Source organism: Pelodiscus sinensis, chromosome 8, assembly GCF_052426305.1.
Source record: "Pelodiscus sinensis isolate ZL-2025 chromosome 8, ASM5242630v1, whole genome shotgun sequence".
In the NCBI taxonomy this organism is placed as follows: Eukaryota; Metazoa; Chordata; order Testudines; family Trionychidae; genus Pelodiscus; species Pelodiscus sinensis.
Window position 1 is genome coordinate 7,212,851 of NC_143059.1, and position 18,083 is coordinate 7,230,933.

An 18,083-nucleotide genomic window follows, 5' to 3' on the forward strand; every position below is an offset into this window, starting at 1 on the left:
CTGAGATTTTCAAAGGAGTTCAGGACTTAGGTGCTATTGAAATTCAGTAAGCACTGGAAATCTAACCCTGGCGTCTCTGAAAATTCCAGTATATATCTAAACTTCAGGAAAACGTTAACTATACCAAATGTATTCTATTATTCCTGTATATGTGAGTTTCTTAACATTAGGAAGAGAGAAGGACGAGAATTGAAGAAATAGTTAGGACCACTGCTCTGAGCCACACACCAAGCGCCTCTCCTGACTAGTGTATACCAAACATGTTGGAAATAATGAACTTCAACTAAACGATTACATTAACGAGAGCTGTATTTAACCTATTACCTTTGGACAAAACTCCCACTGCGACGAATGAAGATCTTTTGTCGATCAAGTCGGCTTGAAAACCTAGTCACCGTACCTAGGATGTTTTTATATTTGCAGTCCAAGTGGATAACCCTCTGACTTGTAAAGGGCTGTGGGGCTGCTGCATCTTTTCTCAGGAGAGTAGGAAGCTGGGGAATTACAGCTCCAAGTGCTATTGATCCTTTTTAGAAAAAATGGGGTTGCAAGTAGGGATGTAATAGTGTAGTCGATAAATCGATAAGCAGAAGCTTATCAGTTAATGCTATAGACTACATGCATTCCTCCTCCCCTGCCAGTAAATTTTTTTAGCAGGCTGGCCAGCAGCTGGGTCCAGGACCTATCTCCACTGCAACTCTGCATTTAAAGCATATTAGGAACCATACAAGCAGGTAGTCCGACTTGCGCTGGGTCTTGGAGCTCAATCCCAGACAGAGGCAGCAGCACAGGGTGACAGGCAGCTGGTCCAGGAGGGGAGCTGGTTTTTAAACTGGCTCCCCTCGCAGACCAGCTCACACCTGGTGCCCCTCACTGCTGCCTCTGATAGAGACAGCAGCGTGGAGTGGCAGGGGCCTCCTCGGGAGTGAGGCTGGACTGCACTGGCTGCCGGCCTCACCCCCGGGGGTTGTTGAAGAGTTAAGTAACCGATAATTCATGAGGTTAATCAACTATTCAGTTAACCGATATTTAATATCCCTAGTTGCAAGGAGTCAGGAACCCACATGAAGCTGATAGGTTGAGTTGTAGGATTGGAGGAGAGAGCAAGCAGATAAATAACAGGAGAAATAGTGCATGGGGATGTTATGGGGAAAGGAAGGATGGGGCAGAAAACCACGTGGGGTAATACCAAAAGATCCGTTGGGGGTGGAGAGGGAAGAAGCAGGAATAGACTAATGGTACTGCAGGTAATAATGCACTAGTAGCATTTTTCTTAGAAAATGAGTGGCATGAAGTGAGGAAGGAAATGGGGGAGTTTTAAAGAAAGAGGCCTTGTAACATGTATTATAAATGAAAAGCCGACACTGTGCTGAAGTATAGACGAGTGCACAATAAGCTGTGCACGGTCCTCTTATAAATTACAGAGGGTTTTGTTTTGAGCGAATGGTAGCTTGGGTCCCTTACCACATAGTTAGTGTATTGAGTCTTCATGTTACAGTCCTGCAATATGAACTCTGCCTACACTCTACAATATGAACTCTGCCTAATTTCGCCTTTATCACAGAATGAGTTTGGTCCTGTCCTCCTGCTTTAAAAATGACATTGAAATTGAAGTGTTGTAAGAACTTTATGCTGATTGGGTTTTTATGGCAGTTACAATATAAGTGATACATTGTGTAAGTGAGTGTGTCAGGGTGAGTGATATTGTTTTGCAGATACATTATAAAGAAAGTACTAAAACGAACACTTTAAGATCAGTAAAGAAATTCTAGTGGGAAATCCATGTAAAACATAGATTTTGGCCTTAGATCAATTTCACTTTATATGTCCTTTATAACATTTCAAAAAGGAATTGGGAAGGGAGGAAATAAATGAACTAGAGCCTAAGTCATTACTAAGTCTGTCAAAATAATGTTCTCCGTTCCATGAAAGTTTTCAGTGTTAGCTTTTACCAATTTCAGAGGAATGCAATACAAGAGACTAGTACCAAAGAAATCATGGCCAAAACTTTCAAATTTGGATGCTTCTAGGTTATGGATATAAGATGTGAATTAGTAAGCATTTGTTTTACTTGTTAACTCGCCTTAACCGTTAACCCCCGGTCTGGCTGATCTGCTCTTCCCGGTGGCCGTGTAACATCTGGCGGACTGGAGCAGCCCCAACTCCTCTCCCTTAATCATTACAATTAAGTATTTTTAATTGTTTAAACTAGTAACTTTTAAAACATTTGCATCCCTAATGTAGTTTCATGTATTTAAGAGAGCAGAAGGACTAGGGATGTAAAGGTGTTTAACCAGTTAACTGGCAAGCCTCACCCTTAATGGGTGAGGATTACTGATTAAGGTTAACCCATGGGTGCTAGAGCAGATCCCTGCCTGCTGAGGACAGGGGTCTCCTCCCCTGCACTTTAATCGGTTAACTGGTTAAACAATATGTTTAACTGGTTAGCTAATTAAATGGGATTTTAAATGGGACCTGTAGATTCTCTAATCTGACCTCCTGTATTACACATGCCACAGAATTTTACCCAGTTTTGCTTGCATTGAGCCCAATAACTTGTTTGACAAAAAGATCTGCTAAAAACGTCTACAGTCTTGATCTGAAGACTTTTAAAAAAAACCCAGAATATACTACTCACCCTGGTATCTTTTTCGGTGGCCACCCTCACTATCCTACGTTTGTGCTTAATTTCTCATTTGAATTTCTGCCTTTAATTTCCAGTGATCAGTTCTTGTTGCATCTTTTTCAGTGAGGTTAAAGAGCTTTCTAGTACTTGATATTTTTCCTTGTGGAGGTACTTGTACCCTGGTAGGCACCTACATCTTATTTTGTCACCTAAATCAGTTGTTTCATTTTCCAAAAATAGCTGAGCACTTTGGGTTGAGCACTTGCACTTTCCATATACTTCCGTGGGAGCTGCATGTACTCAACACCTTTACAAAATTAGACCATTAGTTCAGGTGCCTAATTTAAAACACACACATTGAAAAAAGTTAGCTTTTGCTATATAGGTTTAACTTTTCCCCTTTGCTTCAGTGTTCCTAGGATACCATGGGCCTTTGCCATGACTGAAGTTTGTGGCGTGATTCTCTGCTATATCTGGCTCCTGGTCCTCCTCCTTCACAAACACAGGTACAGTACGTTCAATTAAAAGAATGCTTAATTGAGCAACATCTGTTGGCATCCTAACCCCAAAATGGAATGTGACTGGAATCAATCACAATAACTAGCCAAAACCTTACCTTTAAGCATGAGTGTTATTTACACCATTACGATGGCATCAGGGTGCCTCGGTTCCGTTCTCCCTTCCACCTCCCAGAAATCATTTCTTTGCTTCTTTTTGTGTGCCTTCAGGGCACCACCATTTTCTGCTACTTTACTTGCATCAGAATCGCTTGTTGCCACTGTGTTTTTCAATGCTGGTGCACTTGGGATCCTCTCAAACCAATTTGTCCCACCTCTTGAATGTCCATCGTTTTTAAATGACCAGCCTGCTTATAGGAACTGGGTATACCTGCCCCAGATTGGGGGATGAGTGACGTTTGTTAGACATGACTAGCTTTACCCTTGGGGGGGGGGGGGGAGGGTTGTGTGTGCAAACATTTCTTCCAACTGTTGTGTTCTCTTTAATCCAGGGATGCCTGTGTGTCACCCTGCAGGGCACTTTTCCAGAAGCTTCTAAATTCTTCTCTGAATGTCTAGCAGATACGTGGCTGATGGCAACTTAGTTCCCATTAGATAACCAAGAAAAATAGTTTTGCACGTCTTACACTTAGAATAATCAATTTCTTTGTAGTTGGGTTAGACTTGACCTTATCAGAACTTCTGTTCTTTTCTAGAGCGGCATAACATGAACTACTGAGGCAAAGCAGACAAAAAGCTCCTTTGTTCCTTTTTGATCCCAGAGCAATCATGAACTTGCTTACCTTAAGCAGATCAGTATTTAAATTTATCATAAATTTGGGAAGGTCAACTAATTTTAGTATTGCTGTGGCTTGTGTTAATGTTTTAAAACACTTCATCTCAACCTTTAAGAACCCTCTGGGCAGCTTGTGGTTGAAGTACAGTACTTGCTTGTGTGTAGGACCTCATTTAAAAATTGTAGCTCCAAAGGAGAAGCATCTGTTGTTCTGAGTGCTCTTGTATGCAGTGTCTGCATTGTTCCTCCTTTGTTGAATAGGAGATAGAACTTGTCCCCTCAGTCTGAGGGGGGGAAAACCATATGAGTGTTGTGGACCTGGAGGAAGAAACATGTGGAGATGAGGGGTTATGTTTTTCTGAAATGAGGGCTGGTGTTACTGAGTCTTGACCTGTCACTTTTTATTATGGACCAATTGTGGATGCAAATACTGAATTCAGAGACACATTGGTTCCTGAACTGGGGATGTCACCTTACTGGGTGGTGCTTACGGGTTAACTGGTGGGCCCAGCCCATGGTGTAGGGCCTGGCAGGAATGGCCCAGAGTGCCGTGGGTGGGAGGCCGCTCGTTCCAAGGTAGGCCTCCCTGCTTGTGGGATCCTCTTTAAGCAGTTCACTGATTAAACAGGATCTTACATCCCTATCCTGAACCCTTTTGTGCAGTGGATTGCATATTTTTGTCAATCACTTTCACCATGACACACAATTTCATTCAAAAATATTACTGTTTCTGGAGGATGCCAAGACATAAAACAGCATTGCTAGTTGAAAGAAAGATTAAAAAGAGAGAAACTTAATATGGTGCTAAACTAACTTTGGAAGTAATTGTTGTAGTTCAAGAAATCGGTATCCCATTAAAAATAATGTATTCTAGGAATATTTTAGAAAAGAATGCTGTCAATTCTCATAATTCTCTTTTTCACATTTGATTTTGAAAGTTATTTGAATTCTTATGACTCTTGTATCCTTTTCTGTTTTCCCAGGTCTATACTGTTACGCAGACTGTGTAGCTTAATGGGGACTGTGTTCTTGTTGCGCTGCTTTACAATGTTTGTTACCTCACTCTCTGTGCCAGGCCAGCATCTGCAATGTTCTGGAAAGGTAAAGGAATATGCTTCAGTGTTTTGTTTTCTGCTGATTTTTTGTTTTATCTGTCAGATTTCAAGTACTGCGATAAGGATAGTCGTATTTGGAGTGTACTTGTAAGGATCTATGTCAGGGTGAGCAATCCGTGGATTGCGAGCTGCACGCGGCTCTTCAAAGAAAAGATTGCAGCTCCCGCACCCATGGCTCTGAAAGGGGCAGCGTGTTTCTGTCTGAAAGAGATAGTCAGAGTTGCGGCGCCCCATGCAAAATGACCGCTTTAAAAGGGCAATGCCTATTCTGTTCTTAAAAGGGTGGCGGCCAGGGCTTTTAAAAAAAAATTTTTTCCCCGCAACTTTTTTCCCTCAGCTCTTTGCGCTGTATTCAACACAATTTTGGCTCAGCGTCTGTAATGGGTTGGCCACCCCGATCTATGTAGTTAGCTGCAAACTTTTGCTTATTAAATACAGACTCTCTTGTGTGCAGGGGCATCACATGGAGAATAATGAAGTAGGTAGTTACTTACTTCAGGTTTTTTTAGAAAGTGCCTAACACACTGCATAAATATTGGGGCTTTCAGGTAGTACTCTATGTAAACAAGAGATGATTCATCAGAGGAAAACATTTGAGTGACTAAAGGGGCTGATTTATAAGCAGCGATTGAAAATTAAATATTTATACCTCATCTAACCTGCTAAGATGACACATAGTTGCCAAGTATTGGAAGGATGGAAACATCAAGGAGAGAAAAGACTTCAGTAGGGCATAAGGATATAAATAGAAATAAAGGGGTGAAGTTATAAAACATGCTTAGGCTGACTATTGGGAAAACCTTTTTGACTGACTCATTAGGCTGTGGAATAAATCCTCAAGAGAATGGGTAGAAGCTCCATGATGTGACTCATTTAGTAGCTGTGGATTTAATAGCTGTGGATTAAATCACAGAATGTAGAGAAAGGACTTATCAAAGGTACTTTGTACCTCTATAATTACAGTTCTAGATCCCAGTTATGCCAGAATAGAATCCATGGGGCTGTTCTGAAAATCTGTATTGGCAGTAAAAGTTAAAAATGGAAACGGGGGATATGAATTAACTATACAAAGTGCAAGGCTGCAACTGAGCTTCTATTAGACGTAGTTGGATTGTAGTAAGATGTATTTTTAGCCGTGACTTAAATATGAATGTTGCTGTTTTAATTTTAGTTGTACGGCAATGTGTGGGCAAAACTTCAGCGAGCATTTGCAATTTGGAGTGGTTTTGGAATGACACTCACTGGAGTACATACATGTGGAGACTACATGTTCAGTGGCCATACTGTTGTCCTAACTATGCTGAACTTCTTTGTCACTGAATGTAAGTACACAGTGCCAATGGCCAAACACACATGTGAGTATTATGGAACATAAGAATGGCCAGACTGGGTCAGACCAAAGGTTCATCTATCCCAGTATCCTGTCTTCTGACAGTGGCCAATACTAGATGCCCCAGAGACAGTGAACAGAACTGATAATCATCAAGTGTTCCCTCTCCTGTCATCCATTTCCAGCATCTGACAGAGGCTAGGAACACCATTCCTATCCACCCTGGCTAATAGCCATTAATAGATCTAACCTCCATGAATGTATCTAGTTTTTTTATTTAACCCTGTTAAAGTCCTGCTCTTCACAGCATCCTCTGGCAAGGAGTTCCACTTGTTGACTGTGCACTGCTTGAAGAAAAACTTCCTTTTGTTTGTTTTAAACCTGCTACATATTAATTTCATTTGGTGACCCTTAGCACTTATGTTATGGGAACAAGTAAATAACTTTTCCTTATTCACTTTTTCCACACAAGACATGATTTTATAGACCTCGATCATATCCCCCCCCTTAGTCATGGAGATGTGACAATGGCTGTAAGTAAGGGTTCAGGAGGTATATTCCCTCCCTATTTTTTTTCTTCTGTTTTCAAAATCTTCTTTTATGACTGAAAGCTTTCATGATTAATGTTGAATAGGAGGCAGAAGTTACTTACAGAGAACTAATAGAACTTACAAAGAACTAATTTTGACCAATCTTGGCTATTTCTAATGTGCCAATTGCTGAAGAATCTAGGTTTCCTAAAAGATTAGCATGTAATAGACTTAATAGGATTTTCTTTAGAGGTTTTTCGATATAGTCACTTGAGCATCTAAAGCAGTAGTTCCCAAACTTTTTGGCATCATGCCCTTTTTGGTTTTTGAGAAATCCTCACCCTGCCTCTCCCCCCCCCCCCCCCCAAAAAAAAAAGCAGCAGCAAAGCTTGTTGAGCAAAAAAAGGAACTGACCAGGGTCGAAAAACAGTTACGGCCCCTTTAATTCCTGGGACCAGTGTGTGTATTAAAAAAAAAAAGGGGGGGGGGTGCCAGTACTCCAGGGGAAAAGTTGTTGACCCTCTTCCCCCCCCCCCCCCCCCCAAAAAAAAGGTTGCCCTTTTAAGACCAGAGCAGGCAGTGCCCTTTTTAAGGCAGCTATTTTGAAGTCTGCCTGGGATGCAGTAGTCTTCCCTTCCTCTTCGACTGTCCTTACCCACGCTCATACTTTCCCTTTCTCTGTTACTTTCCTCAGTGGGTATTCAGATGTTATTTTAGAAGTCACCTCCATGTTGTGCTATCGTCATCCAGTCCCTACTCCCTTTGTGTATGTCCTCCTTCTTTCCTGCACTGTTTTCTTGCATCTCTGCACGGTGTATGTGAGCAGTAGATTGAAATTGACTGGAATCCTGATCTTTAAAGCAGTGGCATGTGCTTAGTGACGGGGATTGGAGTTCGTTTTATTGTGGTGCTAAGGCATGCAAGTTGAGCAAAAGGCAGTGAAAGCAACTTCAGAGCCAGAGGGGAATCATGTCATATTGAGAAACAGCACGTCAGGTACTTGGCCATGATTCTGTTCTTACAAGGTGTGTGTGAATGGCAACCCTCTGATGTGCACCCGCATTTTTTAATGTAATATTTTGAAATAGTACTCTATACTTCACTGCCTTGTGCTGTGGGGATCCTTTTAAGTGATTTCTCACTTTTCTTTTGTGTTGAACTCCTTTGAGTACAAATCAAAACACTTGCTACAAAGCCTAAATAATGCAACAAATTTAAAGCAGTAATGTTTAAAAAAAAAAAAAAAAAAAAAAAGAAGAAAAAAGCAAAGTCCAAAATTCCATGTACATTGAAAATGCCAAAGCTCTGCTGTAGATGAGTATATTTTATAAGGTCATGTTAATAATTCAAAATGTGATATTTTAAAAATGCATTTAACAGCAAATTAAGTGAGCTGGCTTGACTAGGCATTGTAACTGAATTACTTGAAAAACAGTTATATTCACCTGGAAACTTCTCTCTAAGTTTGCCATATCTACCCAGATCTGTGTAGTTGCCACTGGAGAAGATATTCTGTTTGTGGTCATGTCATGTGTTACTGTTTAATATTTCTGTGGACTGTTAACCCCTTTCACTCCTGTGGTTGTTGATGGGTGAAGTGATTCATATTCCTAATTCTTAAGTGTTCTGATTCAATTCATTGGGCTGCGCATATGAGTACAGGATCAGGCTCCTATTTCATTCAGCCCTTCGAATTGCTATGTAAATGTAAGATCATGTCAGGTGTCTGAGAGTGGGTGTAGTAAACTTGCTAAGAGCCTTGGTTTGTGAAACCTTCTGTGTCTCTTTTAACTTCATACTTTGTCCTTTGCTAGATACACCAAGAAGCTGGAACTTCTTGCATACTTTATCCTGGGTCCTGAATCTCTTTGGGATCTTCTTCATTTTGGCTGCACATGAACATTACTCTATAGACGTCTTCATTGCCTTCTACATCACCACAAGACTCTTCTTGTACTACCACACATTGGCTAATACCAGAGCGTATCAGCAGAGTAGGAGAGCGAGAATTTGGTTTCCTATGTTTTCTTTTTTTGAATGCAATGTTAATGGTACAGTTCCCAATGAGTACTGCTGGCCCTTTTCAAAACCTACAATAATGAGACGGTTAATTGGGTGAAGAGCACCTAGTTTAATCCGAGTTAGTATGAAGTATACATTATGAAACCGCTACAGAATTAGCTGGAAAAATAAGAAAATACCTTTTTCCATCCCTGTGGTCTTCTCATGTTCCACTTCTTAGATTCTCAGTCACAAAGTTGGGATTTCCATACTTCACAAGATAGTAGTAGAAAGTAACTGTAGGCGGCTAGGTAGAGGCTGCCCATACATTATTATGAATTTGAAGTAGAGGCATCATTGTTACCATTGACATGATTCAACAAAATGCTTTAGGGTGGAAAATAACTTGCACCTTTAAAGTGTGCTTTACCTGACTTGTTTCTTTGAGGACCGGATGATCTGTGGTACCTTGGATGTTTACCTGTACAAATAATACCAAGTACAGTACTAATATATTAGCCAATGACTTTTTAAAAAATTATTAAATATAACTTTTCATTTGAGGTGTATACACTTACAAAATGAGATTCTGAAGAGTAATTTTCCAGAATAAGAAAGGTGGTATAGTTCTTTACAAAATGGTTTTCCAGAAATGTTAAAGTAAGAATTTGGGGTTTTTTTCTAAAAAAAAATAAAAAATAAAAAAAACCCCAAAGGTGTGGCAAATGTACAAAATGCCAAAAAAGAGACCACCTCTTTTTTTGGTTTGGAGGTTGTCGATATTATGATAGCGTTTGAACAGGATTATTTGGTCAGAGTTAACGGTTTGTAGCTTTGGTTTAAATTTGGAGGGTTCTTTGTTGCATTTCAACAGCTGGATTAGAAATAAAAGCTACATTGGTTGAAAATGAAGTTGAGGTAGCTTTAGTGCTGTAGAGTCACATAGCTACTCTCTCTTCTGTATGGTTTATAAAACACTTTGCCTAACCCTATGCATGCTTTTATGAGCAACTCTTTAACCATTAGAAGAATTAGAACAGTTCCATTTATCTTGAAGTAACGTAGTCTCATAAATAGATGTGGAAATGCATGTAGTGTCTTTTTTTCCCCCTCAGGAAAAATTTAAAAGCAAATTTCAGAAATAGTGCTAATGTTGATCTTTTATTAATTATATTTCATGTCCCAGTCCATCTGGTATCAGCAAACGTTGAATATATTTGAGTTCCTACAAGTGTTTTGGCAAACTGTATACAGTAAATGCTTTATACTTAGTCTTAGCAATTATGAAAATAGACTTGGTTGTTAGAAATAAGTTGCTTGTTTAGGACACTAAGAGTTAAAGCAGTTTAGCTTCTGTGATAAGTATCACTTTTTGAGAGAGCTTTTTGCTCGTGAAAGACTAGTGATTAGAACTGGAGCCTGAAATACTGTTTGCAAGCCAGGCACTATGTGTTTGTGACCTTACAAACTGTTATCCATATATTTTTTTCATGTGCAGGAAGATATCTGTAACTGTGGTTATTTAGATTTAATGGAGGATAGTAGTTAGAGAGTTACAAATTGCAACCAATATATAAATGTTGGTGATTTTCATGTTAATTCACTATCATATAATTTCAGAATGGCTAGAGTATGAGAAGAGGTAGTGCAGTGTCTGCCTTGAAAAATGTCCATGAAAATTTGCCATCCCAATACAAACTGTTCATTCCCACTTTACAGTGACTGGAGGAAACCTGAAACACATACCGTATTTGCCCGTTGACAACAAAATTACCTAGTCAAATAGAGTTTTGCAAGACTGTTAGGCATTTGACATTCCAAAATCTTGTATGCTCTCCCACCTCTACATTTATGGGCCTTTACAAAGCTACTTTAAACTTGGAATTGAGAAGCAGTCATTAACTAGGGCATCTATTACTAACTCTTCTTAAAGTTTCTTTTAAACATTTGCAGCTTTATTTAGTTCCTGTTCCTTGGACAAATTCCACATTCTAGAGTCTCTATACCAAATGCAGTAGCACAGCTAGTAAAAGTTACATTGCTCTTCAAACTTTGATATCTGTAACATTCCTGTTCTTCAACAAACCTGCTGATAATGGTAAAACATGCAAACCTGCTGAGTGCTCCCAGCACCTAAACTAGGGAAATTGACTGACACTTAGGAAAATAAACTCTTTAGTCTCAAGGACTTATGTTTTTTTTATAAAAGACGTTTGCTGCCCTTGCCTTCCTGATAGGAAGAGGCAATTGGAACATTCCTCTCTATAAAACATCCCCAGTTATGGACACACTTGCTTCTGTAGTGGACAATAATTCATTGGACCATAATTTAACAGTGTTATTTCCTTAATACGTCCATGTTTTTCCAAGATGCCCACAGGTTTATATCTTTGAGGTTTTTGATACCTTAGGGAAAAAGGAATAAAAAATTCAATTAAATTTGCAAATCTGTTGACTCTAAAAGTAACTCCAGATTGCAGACTAGCTTAGTTATGTCTGAATTGCAGAATCCTTTTTCAGTCCTTTATTTACTCATGCCTAGTAAAACAAAATGGTTCTAGAACTTATCATGAGTGTTTACATAAACTAAAATGGCATCTCAAGATTTTTGTGTATAATTTAAGTTCAAATCTTTGTTTTTGAACCATAAACATTCTTTTGATTTTTTTTGCCTCCAGTTTTATTTATTTCTCAAGTGCTGTTTACATCTAAAGTATTGTGAAGACAGTATTGCCATTTGTTTATAAAATATTTTTATGAAAAGAAGATGAATATCTGTACCATTGCTTTATATATTCACACAGAGATCCTCTTGCTGCTAAGGATCTGTTTCCAATATTTGTAACATGGAAAGTTGATATCTGGGAAGGGTGTTAAGACTGTCAGTGGTTCTGCTTCTTGGCATATACCTATAGCATATCTACTAATAGACACACATGTAGTGGCTCATGGTGATTTTAGACTATAAAGTGAAAACAAAATATTTCATATGCTTTCATTCAGAGTTTCAGAACAACAACGGTGTACCCTTAAAGCAATCCTGGCAACTTGAATTGTTTTAAAATTGTTTGTTTTTCTGTTCCCCTGCTGTTAACAAGTCTTGGTGTTTGTTTTTGCAGCAGAACAGTGACCCTGAATAATGCTAAACTTTGTCAAGCTTGCTGTGCCTCTCCTTTTATGACCTTACATATCTGCCTTATCTGTTTCAGTTAATCTGTGGTTTTGACAGATGCCCTGTTATAGAGGGTGGGGCAGAACCCCTCAGAGTTCCCCCTCAAAACAGGATGCCTGTGATGTCACCAGGTTAGTGCTTTATACGGGAAGCCCACAAAACAGACCTTGAAAAGTAAATAAACTAAATCAAACTTTGGGTGAATCTTTCAGTTACAAGGAATACCTGAACCATAGTCAGATTTACAAATGGAAGTCATTTCCTATCCCCCCCCCCCCAAATGATTTGTCCCTTTTAACTTGACTATAGAGACTCTGTGGCTTCATGTTTGAGGTAAAGGTGTAAATTCAGGCTTAGATTTTTAGCATATATAATGAAAGTGACTCTCAAAGGGGAAAAATGTCCTTTCTTAGTGTTGTGTGACACAAAAAATGGCAGCTGCCTTATGTGTTCAAAATATCAGTTCTTGATTCTTTTTGCTGGAGGTTTCTTTGGAGGATTGGGAAATTAGTGGGATTGTGGCACTTCCAGAGAACTTGAATTTAAAGAAAGGGGATTTTTAATCAGACTTTTTCAAGATAATATAATGCAGACATACTCCTGACACAGACTTGGAAGACTAGTCTTTATCCAAGATTCAAAACCTCTGCTTTTCAACTGCGGACTCAACTCCACTTCTTTATTTCTTTTAAGAGGTCCTCCAGCAAAACCAGGACAACTCTCAGTAGTTCAGGGGTATTGATAATTAATAGGCCCCCAAATCCTCAAACTTTCAGGACTGACTTAAGAGCCAGATCTTGCAAGGTGTTAAGCACGCAGCTTGATCCAGCAAAATATATGCTTAACTTTTTAAGCGCATGTGTAGACTCATTAGCTTCAGTGAGATTACTTGTGCGTCCCTGAATCTGAGTCAGTGCTCTTAGCACCTTGTAGAACCAAGCCCTTACATGCTAAATAAGGGCACGTGATTTTGTTTCCTGTTGTAGGTCGCATTAACTCTCCATGCAACATATGGAAAACATGGTCCAGTAGAATATTTATCATTTAAAATAAACATGTTTCAAGTAGCCACTTCTGTAGAGATGGCATCAAATCTAGGATGTTGGTATTCCTGGTTTTATGTTAGATAAAGCAGAGCTCCGTGAAAATGATCTGGAAATACCAAATGCCAGTGCTAATATAGTAAATAAAACCTTTTTATAAGTTTCTAACCCCAAAATTTGGCTATTTTATAAATGTGTAGATTGTTCAGTGTAGCAATTCTTGATCTGTTTTGCAACAAGGCTAACTATTCTTTTTTTTTTTTTTTTTTTTTTTTTTTCATGTAATGGAAAAAAAAAATCCCACCCCAAACAGACAGACAGACAAAAGCCACTTAGGGGAATGGTGTTAGTGGAATTTACTGTGGTGTTGAACAAAATTTAATATTTAAAATAGCATTAAAATCTGCATAACTACTAGGACAGCAATGTTAGGTACTTATACGCTTCAGTGCTACACTGTTTCAGTACTAGTTGTACAATTTCTAATTAGTACAACAAAATCAGGTTAATTCAAATTGTCTGAGTTTAATGGAAGTCCTTTTGTAGACTTCAAGTACTACATGATAAAAGTAATGAATAGTCATTTGTCCTTCCTGTATTTTTCCTACTTGAGAAGATTAAGAAAACCTTTTTGTCAAGAAGGCTTTTTCCGTTTTTTATTGCTTTATTCTGAATCATTTAGGATTCTTTAAGAGAAAGGTCACCCATTGTAATTATAAAGCCAACATAGCTCTGTGTAGGGTTGCCCGTTTGTAATTAGTAGATACCCCATCAACTGACACTTCTTTGCCTGCCTATAGAAGCCCTTTTATGTCAAGGATTAATTGGTAGACCACTAATAAATCCATCTCTCTTTTTTTTTCTGGTATTCTTTTGAGACCTGGAGAGATTTTGAAAGATTATCTGATTTTTTTTTTTTTAAATGATTGACTGAAACAGTGTGTTGATATGGGCAAATTTGATATGGATTTAACCTACAAAATAGTTGTTGACTGTAAATGTCTGGCTGAACACTAAAAGGTACCGTACTGTATTAAACCCCATTTTCAGTCATCCATGTGGTAGTGCCTGAGAATTCTCATAACTTGAGCCACACCACACGTGTGCTATGTTGAATGGAATGAACATAGTTCTAGTTGATGTACATTTTCAGAACAGAGCTGTGGTAGTTGTGTAAGAATTTAAAATAAGCTTTTCAAAGTGGAGCTTCTTGAATTTGTGTATTGGCCCCATGATTTAAGTAGGGACTTTACTGTACAATTTAAGGTAATTTAATTTTACTGTCTACTTGCATTCAATGACTTCAGCATTCAATGACTTGCATTAGATGACTTATTATACAGGGGAATTACAGACTACACTAATGTACAGTGGTTAGCATAAACAGGTATATAAAACTAGTTCTTAAAGTTTTTGGGGGAAGACATTTCTTTGCACTAAACACAGATCTCTTAGTTAAGTTTTTTCCCCTTCCTTCCACCCTACCCCCGTCACAGAAAATAGTATTACTTGAAGGTTTAAAAATTCCTGTGACAGTGAAGTTTGAAGCACAGTAATGTAAATAAGTAAATATTGTTATGACTTTAACATTAAACCCGGATTTAATTAATATATTATTTTTATCTTGTGTTAAAACAACTATTTAAAAGCATTACAAATAAAATCTTTGGAAGATGGCTGAAGACTGCTTTTTTTTATTTTAAAATTAGGTGGCTGGTCAAGTATTTACTGAGAGATTGGTGATGGGGGGGCCCCCGAGCTGTATCTTATATTTGTAAACATGTAAAATAGTGACTAGAATAAGGGACTTGGTGTCAGGAATCATGGCCTTGGGACTGTCAGCCTTCCTGTGTGTTACTTGACCTCTGTCAGCCCCATCCCCCTTTATTAGTACCTCCTTTGCATAGTCCCACCCTCCTGACTCCTTCATCTTTCCTAACCCTCAGTTTCTAACTCCTTTGCATTCCTGTGTAGCTGCTTCCACTTCATCCTTGCTACCTGGATACATGGGTGTGTGTTGAGGGGCGGGGGGACAGACACAGCATAGGAGACATGGTCTGATTGTCACTGCCCTCACTGTGTATGCCTGCTGCCACAGAGCCTCACCCCCAACCTAGTAGCAGGGAGGAGCAATTGCAGGGTAATACTGGCTCTGTTCCTGAAGCCCTAGGATGAAGCATACTTGGTACAGTCTCTGGAGAATTTAGCTGCGCACGTTTTTCCCAGGTTATGTATGACATGATCAAATTTGGGTGAATTTTCACAGGCTCAGGAAAAGCCACATCTGTGATGGGTTCCCTGCCCCCCAACACGTTAGACCCACGGGCCAAGCCATGGTAGAATGACCCTAGAGCAGTGGTGGACAACTTGTGACCCATTAGGAGCTCTGCATGCTCAATCCCTCTTGTGCATTAGGGACCCTGCACTCCCCTACACCTCCCCTGCCCTCCCAGAACTTCCAGAGCGCTGTGAATCAGTTGATTAGTAGCGTGCAAGGTGTGTGTGTGTGTGTGTGTGTGTGTGTGTGTGTGGAGGGGCGCAAATCAACCAATTCCTGGCGCACTGGAAGTGCTGGGAAGAGAGGGGAAGGAGAAGGGATGGGTCGCGCTCTGGGAAGGAGGCAGGGAAGAGGCCTGGTAGGGATTTGAAGAAAGGGGTGGAGTGGGGATGGGGTCTGCAGTGGAGGGGAGGGTCGAGCAGCCCCTGGGCAAGTGAGAAGCGACCCATTTAAAGCAAGGGCACGTGCGAGGGGCACACTGATTGCACACAAGCTCCCTCTAATTCTTTGTTACTTTTGCTGGCAACTTCAGGTGCTCCTGCTAATGGGTCCCTTTGGGTTGAAAAGGCCTGAGAGAGGAGAGCCAAGTGCAATGTGTTTTATCTTGTTCTTGGGGTCACGTTTAGTGCACGTGCCCGAGTTCAATCGTGCGGCCCAGTGAGATGGGGCCACTCCTGCAGCCCGTTTGCTAGCCTTGGTTGCCCATCGTGGCCCTAGCACTTCGCAATGAGAGGGTTGCTCTTAGTTCTCCACTCCCCCTTTATGCATTGCATAAAGCTCAGTTGAAAATAAGGGTGAGCAGGTCCTGCTTGATCCAGGTAGTCCCATGCGGCAGTAGTCCCTAATACTAGCCCTTCCTAGTCTTCCTGCTGATTAGGCAGAAAGAGCCCCCCTCCCGAAAGGTCTCTGCATTGGGTCCCATCTAGCCAATGCCACAAGCCGTCCAGTGTTGCAGTTGGAACTAGGCTGACTTCCAAATGACAACCATCCCAGGGAGCTGCAATGTCTTCTTTGCAGAGATCCCCCCCCCCCCAAACACACACACATGCACGGTACAGCCTTCTGGGCAGCGATCCTCAGGCCTGTAGCCGGGGAATGTCCGCTCCAGGGCTGCCAACTCACCACACGGAAGGTGGATTTTGGCTGCCTCTGAAAGGCTCAGGATTTCCCCCGCTGCCTGTCCTGCTTCTCTTCCGCCGGAGGCAAACAGAGCTGCTGCAGGAAACAGCAATGAGGGGAGGGAACAGCCAAGGCCATTCGCCCAAGGATGAGAAGAGGGAGCAGAAAGAGAGCTCGGGATGGCTCCGCTCCTCCTTGCCCAATGAAGAATAGGCCGGCCTGCTCGGCTTCTTCCCCTGGCGCAGCTGCAGAAAGAGCAGAGGCAAGCTGGGCAGCAAAGGGCAAATGTGCGGAGGGGAAGATTGTTATTGTGGCAAGAAGCAGATGAGGGGAGCTCAACATTGTGTTTGGAGGAGGGGGGACGAGGCCCCTGTTGAATTTCTGTGGTGGCCAAAGTTGAATTTGTCCCTACAAGTTGCCAGTACTCATGGTCACACGCAGAGAGGTATTGTACCAGACAACTGAAATCACACACGTCACAGGAGTCTCTCATGCCTTGTGATCTTTGCACGGCTGGGGTGCCAGTTCTGCTCCGGGAATGGGTTGGCGGTACTCCAGCAGGGTAAGTTGTACACATAGCCTGTGTCTAGACTACATGCCTCTGTCAGCAGAGGCATGTAGATTAGGGTTATAGGCAAAGGGAAATGAAGCTGTGATTTAAATGATTGCGGCTTCATTTACATTTACATGGCTGCCGCGCTGAGCCGACAAACAGCTGATCGGCTGTTTGTCGGCTCGCGTGCTAGTCTGGACGTTCCCCCTGTCAACATCAAAGCCCTTTGTCGGCAGCCCCGTTACTCCTCGTGGAATGAGGTTTACCGGGGCTGCCGACAAAGGGCTTTGATGTCGACAGGGGGAACGTCCAGACTAGCGCGAGAGCCAACAAACAGCTGATCAGCTGTTTGTCGGCTCAGTGCGGCAGCCATGTAAATGTAAATGTAGCCACGATCATTTAAATCGCGGCTTCATTTCCCTTTTCCAAAACAACAAATCTACATGGCTCCGTCGACGGAGCCATGTAGTCTAGACGTACCCATACACACAACCCCCGGAGGGTGAGCTTTTGGCCTCCCTCCAGAAGAGCACCAATACCAGAGTGGCCAACTCAAGCTATGGAGATGATGCTTGCAAACTATACGAGTCAACATAGCGGACCTGGGGCCAATAAAAGACCAGGTGGTGAGCAGTCCTCAGTAAAGGGCTTATTCACCGTAACGCGGGTGTCGGAAACGGAGGAGAGAAGGCTGGTGCAGCAATCCATTGCAGGGAGACAAATACAAAGCGCCACTCCAGCCTTCCTGCCGTGGGGGAGAGTCCCTCTCCCTGTTTACACTGAACAAAGATGTTAATGATGATAACATGATATTATCCCAACAGCTCCTCTGCCTCCCCTCTTCACCGTGGGGCTCTGCCTCGAATGGGGGTGGGCGATAATGTTTGATTGGTGGGGGGCTCTCTGAGAATTTGGTAAGTGGTCAAGGGCCACACTTTTCTATGGAGGGGATACGGGGTCTGGGATGAAGGCGGGATGCAGAAGGGAGCTTGGGTATGGGATTGAGGTGCAGAAGCTGGTGTG

At 41.2% G+C, this 18,083-nt stretch overlaps 1 protein-coding gene and 1 long non-coding RNA gene across 7 annotated transcripts in view; one reads left to right on the forward strand and one right to left on the reverse strand.

Moving 5' to 3' along the window:
* The window catches only part of SAMD8 (sterile alpha motif domain containing 8), a 35,002-nt gene extending 20,216 nt beyond the window's left edge, over positions 1 to 14,786 (forward strand). For all 4 annotated transcript variants that reach the window (XM_075934696.2, XM_006126340.5, XM_089780043.1 and 1 more), the window contains 4 exons: positions 3,037 to 3,132; positions 4,903 to 5,020; positions 6,206 to 6,356; positions 8,709 to 14,786. In XM_075934696.2, the coding sequence (XP_075790811.1) occupies positions 3,037 to 3,132; positions 4,903 to 5,020; positions 6,206 to 6,356; positions 8,709 to 9,013 (670 nt within the window). In that variant the 3' untranslated portion in view covers positions 9,014 to 14,786. The remainder of the gene's footprint in view (positions 1 to 3,036; positions 3,133 to 4,902; positions 5,021 to 6,205; positions 6,357 to 8,708) is intronic.
* LOC112546318 (uncharacterized) overlaps positions 1 to 18,083 on the reverse strand; it is a 41,650-nt gene that overhangs the window by 8,168 nt on the left and 15,399 nt on the right. The window contains exon 3 of one of the 3 annotated variants that reach the window (XR_012905539.2): positions 9,290 to 9,376. The exons of 1 other annotated variant lie outside the window; for it this stretch is intronic. This is a non-coding gene — a long non-coding RNA (uncharacterized LOC112546318). Of the gene's footprint in view, positions 1 to 9,289; positions 9,377 to 14,932; positions 16,753 to 18,083 lie in introns of those variants that run through there. One more of the 3 variants, XR_016350144.1, reaches the window with a different exon arrangement.